Source organism: Colobus angolensis, unplaced genomic scaffold (genome assembly GCF_000951035.1).
Source record: "Colobus angolensis palliatus isolate OR3802 unplaced genomic scaffold, Cang.pa_1.0 Scaffold124, whole genome shotgun sequence".
Lineage (NCBI taxonomy): Eukaryota > Metazoa > Chordata > Mammalia > Primates > Cercopithecidae > Colobus > Colobus angolensis.
In genome coordinates, this window is record NW_012113586.1 from 7,430,309 (window position 1) to 7,439,809 (window position 9,501).

Genomic DNA, 9,501 nt, shown 5'->3' on the forward strand with positions numbered 1-9,501 from the left:
TGACTAGATTTCTTTTCTTGCAGGATTTCAGGGTGAGAGGTGTAAAAGATTGACCTCAACAATCCAGTTTGATATTCAAGGGAAAAAAAGAGACTGATCTCAATCGCAAGGGCTCCATTCTTCCTTACAGCAAAATTATGATGAAAAGGAGCCTTAGACATTAAAGAGAATGCATCTGTAATGCGTTTTTAAGAGTAAAGTTTGGCCGGGCATGGTTGCTCACGCCTGTAATCCCAGCCCTCTGGGAGGCCAAGGCGGGCAGATCATAAGGTGAAAAGATTGAGATCATCCTGGTCAACATGGTGAAACCCCGTCTCAACTAAAAATACAAAAATTAGCTGGGCGTGGTGGCACACGCCTGTAGTCCCAGCTACTCGGAAGGCTGAGTCAGGAGAATCGCTTGAACCCGAGAAGTGGAAGTTGCATTGAGCTGAGATCATGCCACTGCACTCCAGCCTGGCAACACAGTGAGACTCCATCTCAAAAAAAAAAAAAGTATTTACAAATTCTTAAAATTGGTCAGACGTAGTGGCTCATGCCTGTAATCCCAGCACTTTGAGAGGCCAAGGCAGACAAACTGCTTGAGCCCAGGAGTTCGAGACCAGCTTGGGCAACATGGCAAAACCTGACTCTACTAAAAACATAAAAAATTAGGTGCGGTGGCACATGCCTATGGTCTCCGCTTCTCAGAAGGCCAAGATGGGAGAATCACCCGAGCCTGAGAAGTCAACACTGCAGTGAGCCGTATACACTCTGACCTGGGTGTTAGAGTAACACTCTATCTCAAATAAACAAACAAAATTCTTTCCTCAAAGAGGTTCTGTTATATCAAAGAAGTTGAACATTTTAACAACAAAAACTCCCTTCTATCACATATCAGGTAATGTATCACAGCTCTTCAGTTTTTTGAGGGGAAGATGAGGTCTCGCTATGTTGCCCAGGTGGGCCTTGAACTCCTGGGCTCAAGCCGTCCTCCCACCTCATCCTCCTGAGTAGCTGGGACTACAGGCATGTGCTACTATGACCAGCTCTGTTTTTTATACTGTACAATTAATCCTATACTACATTCTTGACTCAAGTACAAGCCATAGGTATCATGTGGGTACTACTTACCTGTGTTTGTGATACTATAGTCTTCATTTTTCCTTCTCATGTGGTAAATAACAATGACCCAGATCAAAGAAGTGCCAACAACACAGCAGACCACAACAATGATGACAATGCCAACTGTGGTCCAGCCATCATCTTCATGCCCAATGCTACTCTGGGAAGAGTCACAATTGGGGGATGAAATGACATTTAGGTAAATGTGGCCACGTTCTGTCCCAAGGGTGTTAGACATAATGCAGGTATATTTCCCAGCATCTTCTAGCCCAGCATCTACAATGATGAGAAGCTGATTGGCTGCAGCAAAGAAATGTCGTTCTGTCACCAGCAAAGGCCCATCATCTTTAGTCCAGTTGAGACGAGGGGCAGGACTCCCTCCAGCTATGCACTGTAACACCGCAGTTTCACCTCGGGTTACTGTCTTATCCTCCAGGGGTCTAATAAATGAGGGTGTCTCTAACAGGAAAACATTTTTAAAAAAAATGAAAAGTTAGGCAGTTTTATTCCCTAATTCCTACTGAATTAGATCAATGAGGGTATAATAAAATGAGTAATTTTATATACTCATAGGAGGATTAGAAGTTAATGTTTCAGAACAAAATCCTGAAAAAAGCCTCAATCTTTTCTCAGTAATTCCAGCTTAGGCAAGCTATCCTAAGTAAGAAGTTCAGGGCAGCTGCAATAGCTGGAGGAGGTGAGCAGGGGTGACCCATTAAAAAAGGTTAAAAATAACTTAAAAAAAAAAATGAAATTCAAAGATTTATATGCAAAAAGATGTTTACTACAAAATTTGTAATTTTAAAGAATAAAGAAAAATATTTTAAAACCTAGCAGAAAAATGATTAAATTATAGTATAGTCACATGATGTTTTACAAAGACTTTAATAACAAGGTAACTTGTGGTACAATATTAAATGAAAAAAATGTAGGTATATTTAACTACATAAAAGTGAGAGGGGAAAGTCTAGAACATGCTAAAATCCTTCAGTGTTTGAGTGACTTTCCTCCCCTTTTCCTAATTTTCTGTATATCTTAACATGCTAAAACAATAAATGACTTATTTTTCTAAGGCTGAAGTGGGCGGATCACGAGGTCAGGAGTTCTCAGCCTGACCAACATGGTAAAACCCCGTCTCTTAAAAAAAATACAAAAACTAGCTGGGCGCAGTGGTATGTGCCTGTAGTCCCAGCTACTTAGGAGGCTGAGACAGGAGAATCGCTTGAACCCGGGAAGTGGAGGTTGCTCTGAGCTGAGATCGCACCACTGCATTCCAGTCTGGGCAACAGAGTGAGACTCCGTCTATATATATATATATATATATATATATAAATAAATAAATAACTTCTTATTTTTCTGGTTATACAAGTAAATAACACAAGCCAACAAACTTAAAAAATAATAATAATAACTGACATCTAGGAAAATACAGAACTGGAAAGTAGAATTTACCTTAGATTTGAGTTCCATGAAGAAAAGTATTATAACAAGGAAGAAAAAACTAAACAAACAAACAACAACAACAAAAAAATACCCAGGCTAGCCAGGGGAAATGTTTAGGAAAAAAGGCATTTTACCAGAAATAGGGTTAAGAAGAACACACTGAAAAGGAAAGCAGAAACTCTAACCAGAAAATACATTTTTTGTTTGTTTGTTTAATTTTTTTTGAAAATGAACTAGGAGCAAACAGTTAGTCTTAGGTTCCTATCAAGCAATAAGTGAAGCAGCATCAAATGGCTGGGATACTCCTAAGAGAACACTGGAACTCTCAATGCAAACTCACTGAATAGTAAATACACCTACATGAAATAGAAACCTTACAGTGAGGGACTTGAAAAAGTAAGTTGAGCCAGGCGCAGTGGCTCAAGCCTGTAATCCCAGCACTTTGGGAGGCTGAGATGGGCGGATCACAAGGTCAGGAGATCGAGACCATCCTGGCTAACACGGTGAAACCCCGTCTCTACGGAAAAAATACAAAAATCTAGCTGGGCGAGGTGGCGGGCACCTGTAGTCCCAGCTACTCCGGAGGCTGAGGAGGAGAATGGTGTAAAACCTGGGAGGCGGAGCTTGCAGTGAGCTGAGATCCGGCCACTGCACTCCAGCCCTGGCGACAGAGCGAGACTTCGTCTCAAAAAAAAAAGAAAAAGTAAGTTGATAAAGGAATTTGAACTTTCAATTATTGTGATAAGGATGCCTACCTAATTTTGCCCTATGTATTTTCCCACATTTCAGTTATCTGACCCACTAATTCCTAGACTGACATAACCCTGCATAAAATTGTGAAATAAGATAAAGATCTAAGAATCACAGAGGTAATCTCAAACTTATTTTTCTTGCTTGTTAAGACCAAGAGTAGCTCCCAAAGACTCCAACAAAAGCAGGGACCCATGAAGCAGTAAACGTACCTAACACTGTTAGGGAAGCATTTGCCGAGAGACCGCCTGCTGTATTTTGTGCCATGCAGCTATAGATTCCCATATCTTCTATTTTCACGTTGGCAATAAAGAAAACGTCATCTTCGGGCATGACGTGCATGCGTCTTTCTCGAGCCGCAGGGAAGTCAGTACCACCATCTTTCTGCCAGGAAATCTGAGGTGCAGGGTGTCCCTCTGCAGCACATTCTAATCTGGCCATGGCACCAGTGCGAATAGTCAGATCCATTGGCGTTTTCAGAAAAGATGGCATCTCTGTTTCCAGAAAGACCACCAAGAAAAAGTGGGCAGGGGAACAAAGACACATATATGTATACAAATAGGCATGAAAGAGTCTAGTAGGCAAAACACCCCGTAATGTTCCATTTCTTTGTGAAGACAACCTCTCTGATTGAGAGTGAATATAGTTTTATAAATTTAAAAAAAAACAAAAACTTTAGAGATAAGGTCTTGCTCTGCCATCCAGGTGGGAGTACAGTGGCGCAATCATAGCTCACTGCAGCTTCAAATTCCTGGCCTCAAGCTATCCTCCCACCTTGGCCTCCCAAAGTGCTGGGACTATAAGCCTGAGCCACAGCACCCAGCCAAGAGTGAATATGGTTTTGAGGCCCTCTCTTCCTCCAGAACCTCAGAGTATTTGGAGCACACTGATAATGTGTCTTCTAGGATGCATGATACACTTAATCATCAGTTGGAACTAGGGAAAGCAGAAGGCCACAAACCTTCTTGAACTTCCTATTTTAGAACCTGATATTTACCATGATTCCCTCACTTATGAAGCTAAATGATGCTTCCCTGGGAGGCTGAGGCAGGAGAATCACTTGAAACCAGAAGGTGAAAGTTGCAGTGAGCTGAGATCACACCACTGCACTCCAGCCTGGGTGACAAAGTGAGACTCCATCTCAAAAACGAAAAGATGTTGCCCAAACCAACATCTACAAAGCTATCAAGGAAACTGCATGCTAAAAAAAACTTATGCCTTCAAAAGTATCATTAAAAAACACAGAAGCGGCCGGGCGCGGTGGCTCAAGCCTGTAATCCCAGCACGTTGGGAGGCCGAGACGGGCGGATCACGAGGTCAGGAGATTGAAACCATCCTGGCTAACACGGTGAAACCCTGTCTCTACTAAAAATACAAAAAAATTAGCCGGGCGAGGTGGCGGGCGTCTGTAGTCCCAGCTACTCTGGAGGCTGAGGCAGGAGAATGGCGTGAACCCGGGAGGGGGAGCTTGCAGTGAGCTGAGATCCGGCCACTGCACTCCAGCCTGGGGGCAGAGAGACTCTGTCTCAAAAAAAAAAAAAAACAAAAAAAACACAGAAGCAAAACATAAGTACATCTTTTGGTTGCACAAAGCCTAAAATGTTATAGTTATTCAATTTGATACGCAATAGATAAATCAAGCTATTTTTGAGAAGCTTTTGCAGGAAAGAAGAGTATTCATTTTTAAAATGATCCTGTGTGGAGTGGAAAACCAAACACCATATGTTCTCACTTAGAAGTGGGAGCTAAGTATCAGTACACAAAGGGATACAGAGTGGTATCACGGACTTTAGAGATTCAGAATGGAGAGGGTGAGCAGGGGACTAGGGATAAAAAAACTACACATTAGATAGAATGTACGCTACTCGGTGATGGGTGCACTAAATTCTCAGAATGCACCACTATAATCCATGGGGAAAAAACTCACTTGTACCCCAAAAGGTACTGAAATAAGGCTGGGTGCAGTGGCTTACACCTGTAATCCCGATACTTTGGGAGGCCGAGGCAGATGGATCGCTTGTGCTCAGGAGTTTGAGACCAACCTGGCCAAAATAGTGAAACCTCGTCTCTACTAAAAATACAAAATTTAGGTGGGCCTGGTGGCGCACATCTGTAATTCCAGCTACTCGGAATTATAGGAGACAGGAGAATCACTTGAACCTGGGAGGCGGAAGTTGCAGTGAGCTGCGATCATGCCACTGCACTCCATCCTGGGAGACAGAGTGAGACTCCATCTCAAAAAAAAAAAAAAAGAAATTAAAATAAATAAATAAAAATACACAGACACACACACACACAAATGATCCTGTGTAACTACATTTAGACAATGATAATGACCATTAGACCCAAAAATGTCCTAGATATTCGTAAGGCCCATCAGGAATAAATTTTATAGTTATCAAGAGAGATTTATGGTTCTGGAATGAAAACTGAGAATTTCATAAGAATGTCTTCAAAAGCATAAACAGCAGTGAAAACAGCATATCTCTTAGGGCCACAGCATTTACCCTTCAACCAAAGACCAATTAGAGACCATAAGTGGGCAGACTGACTAATCCAAAAATCCCACCCACTTGACACGTTATCACAACTCAAAAGACAGTAAGAGTCCTACTTAAATGTCAGGTTTAGCCTAATTCTCTCAAGTGATTCAAAACAGAACATGAAAAATCCTTCTCAACTAAAAAAAAAATCAAGGAGCATAATTCCTTACCATTTACAGTCAGTTTGGCTTTCTGAGAATAATTAGAACCAAAGTGATTAGTAACAATACACTGATATTTTCCTTCATCTGTGAAATTCACATTGAAAAGATGTAAGATACTAGTATATTCCAGAGCTTCTCCAGCTTGCTGCCGATAACGAACAAAATTCTCAATATCCATGTCATACAGGATTTCACTGTCTTTGCGCCACACAGTGGACATGGGTGAATCACTGCTGCTCGCTGCAGTGCACGTCAGAGTCACATTCATGCCTCTTAGAGCAATTATGGTTTCAGGATGTGTCCTTATCTGTGGCTTAAGAAAATCATCTAAGGGGAAAAAAATGCATCCGCAGCCAAGTCAGTTATATATTTTTGCTTTAAATTTTAAAACAAATACTATAAAATTGTGTGTTCTGTTTACAAAGTGGCATATTAAAGTTGAAAGAGACCACAGAGCTAGAGTCCAATTCCCTTGGTTAAAGATGGGGGAAATGAGGCCAGGAAAATTCAAATGACTTGCTCAAAGACATGTCCAGTCAGTGGCAGAGCCTGGACTGGAACTCAAGTTTCCTGACTTCAGGATCCAGCACTTTTCTACTAGCCCTTACTGTCACCTGTGTGCTCGGAATGTATTTCTCAAGCATTATCACTTATTGGGGAAAAACAGAAACCTTATATTACGATTTCAAGACAAGTTCTACTTCTATTACCCCTTGTATATATGTATGTGATAGATAAACGTGTATATGGCCAGGAGCAGTGGCTCATGCCTGTAATCCTAGCACTTTCAGAGGTCAAAGTGGGTGGATCACCTGAGGTCAGGAGTTCGAGACCAGCCTGGCCAACATGGTGAAACCCCATCTCTTCTAAAAACACAAAAATTACCCGGGCAAGGTGGCGGGCGCCTGTAATCCCAGCTACTTGAGAGGCTGAAGGAGAATCACGTGAACCCGGGTGGGGAGGCAAGCCGAGATCACGCCACTTCACTCCAGCATGGGCAAGAATGAGACTCTGTCTCCAAAAAAAAAAAATGTGTATATATATATATATATATAAAATGGTTATAAAAATATATATATAACCATTATCCTTTCTGTGCCAATATAAAATGGGGGGCTTATGAATGATTTATATTTCACAGAGAATACCTAATAAAACAAATTATTTGAAAGCATTTTGTATGTGCACAGGTTTCACCTAAAGCAGTGAAAAAATCCAGATAGGTCAAATGTCCAACTGACGATTGGCTTAGGACTGGCTAATAAAATATAGATTCATAATTAATAATGTTATTGGACTGACTGAGAGAAGCAGGTAAATTTTTTTTTTTTTTTTTTTTTTTGAGATGGAGTCTCGCTCTGTCGCCCAGGCTGGAGTGCAGTGGCGCGATCTCGGGTCACTGCCAGCTCCGCCTCCCGGGTTTACGCCATTCTCCTGCCTCAGCCTCCTGAGTAGCTGGGACTACAGGCGCCACCACCACGCCCGGCTAGTTTTTTGTATTTTTTTAGTAGAGACGGGGTTTCACCGTGTTAGCCAGGATGGTCTCGATCTCCTGACCTCGTGATCCGCCTGTCTCGGCCTCCCAAAGTGCTGGGATTACAGGCGTGAGCCACCGCGCCCGGCCGGTATATAAATTCTTAACCAGTATCTCCACTGGATAACATTTCATTGTGCCATAAAAGCAGTAAGTGGAAGGGGAGGAAAAAATATATGGTATTTAAAACTAAGTAAAAAGGGAATATGTAGCAATGTCAGCAGAATTTAACCTTTACTAGATTCTGTTCTCTTCTTTAAAATTTGTAAAAACAAAATTTGTGGGCCTGAACTGCCAAGTGTGTGTTCTGTTCCAACCATCTTTAAGTACATTGTGAAAACAGATTTGGCAATATATAGGTACTCAAATGATCAGAGATACTCTAGGGATATGCAACATAGATACACTGAGCTAAAAGGTCTCCTATGTAAAGCTAAGAATCAGTCATTCCACTTTAAAGAAAAAAATTATTTTTTTTCAGACAGAGTCTCACTCTGTCACCCAGGCTGGAATGCAGTGGCACAATCTTGCCTCACTGCAACCTCCAACTCTCGGTTCAAGCAATTTTCCTGCTTCAGCCTCCCGGGAAGCTGGGATTACAGGCGTGTGCCACCACGCTCAGCTAATTTTTGTATTTTAGTAGAGTCAGGGTTTCGCCATGTTGGCCAGGCTGGTCTCGAACTCCGGACCCCAGGTGACCCACCCACCTTGGCCTCCCAAAGTGCTGGGATTACAGTTGTGAGCCACCATGCCCAGCCTAAAGGAAATTTAAGTGTAAACGAAAAATTTCCAAATTGAGAAAGAATAATATAGAAGTATACTTGAAATTAGCTGGGCACGGTGGCTTATACCTATAATCCCAGCACTTTGGGAGGCAGAGGCAGGGAGACCACCTGAGGTCAGGAGTTCAAGACCAGCCTGGCCAACATGGCAAAACCCCGTCTCACTAAAAATACAAAAATTAGCCAGGTATGGTGGCACACGCCTGTAATCCCAGCTACTCAGGAGGCTGAGACAGGAGAATTGCTTGAACCCAGGAGGCAGAGATTGCAGTGAGCCGAGATCATACCACTATACTCCAGCCTGGGAGACGCAGCAAGACCCCATCTCAAGGGAAAAAAAAAGTATATTTGAAAGTATAAGTGCTAGAATCAGGACAACTTGTCTATGACTATCTCTCTCCCCTCAAAGAATAAACAAAACTCTGCCACTTTAATGTTATGAAACCGCATAAAAAATATGAAACACACAGAATCAGTATATTCATACATTGCTGGTGACAACTTTAAACTAGTGCTATCTTTTTAGAAAGTACCTGGTGGCACTTTTCAAGATCTACTAAAAATGTTCATATAAAAAAACTCATATTGCTTGATTCAGGAATCTGACTACCAAATACCTAACCTAAGGTTAACAATCCCCCTAAAAGAGAAAAGCCTTCATTCATTAAAATGCCTGTGATCATTTTTAATGGCAATTAAAACTGTATGATTACAAAAATTGCTAGTGGAAAATCATTCTGGTTTAATTTTTTTTAATTCTGTTAAGATTATTAAGTGTGTAATATATAAAATTTTAAAACAAAAATACAAACCACAGACAAAATCTTTCAGATCCACATTCAGGATGCTTTGCCCTGCTAGCCATTCAGGGTGTGCACAGCTTACATTCACAGAATGTTGAAAGTTATTATCAATCAACCACTGAAGTAGCCACTTCAAATGGCAGTCACAGAGCAAACTGCTTGTGTTCAGAATCCTGCAGGAAAGAAAAGAGGAAAAGCATCCTTTGTTTTATTTTTTGTTCTAAACGTCTTCAGTATTTTTTTTTTTTTTGAGACGGAGTCTCGCTCTGTCTCCCGGGCTGGAGTGCAGTGGCCAGATCTCGGCTCACTGCAAGCTCCGCCTCCCGGGTTTACGCCATTCTCCTGCCTCAGCCTCCCGGGAAGCTGGGATTACAGGCG

At 41.7% G+C, this 9,501-nt stretch overlaps 1 protein-coding gene across 2 annotated transcripts in view; it reads right to left on the reverse strand.

The window, feature by feature from the left end:
* LRIG2 (leucine-rich repeats and immunoglobulin-like domains 2) overlaps positions 1–9,501 on the reverse strand; it is a 59,079-nt gene that overhangs the window by 9,116 nt on the left and 40,462 nt on the right. For both annotated transcript variants that reach the window (XM_011933144.1, XM_011933145.1), the window contains 4 exons: positions 9,133–9,296; positions 6,011–6,331; positions 3,510–3,791; positions 1,114–1,563 (listed from right to left, as the gene is read on the reverse strand). In XM_011933144.1, coding sequence (XP_011788534.1) covers positions 1,114–1,563; positions 3,510–3,791; positions 6,011–6,331; positions 9,133–9,296 — 1,217 coding nt within the window. The remainder of the gene's footprint in view (positions 1–1,113; positions 1,564–3,509; positions 3,792–6,010; positions 6,332–9,132; positions 9,297–9,501) is intronic.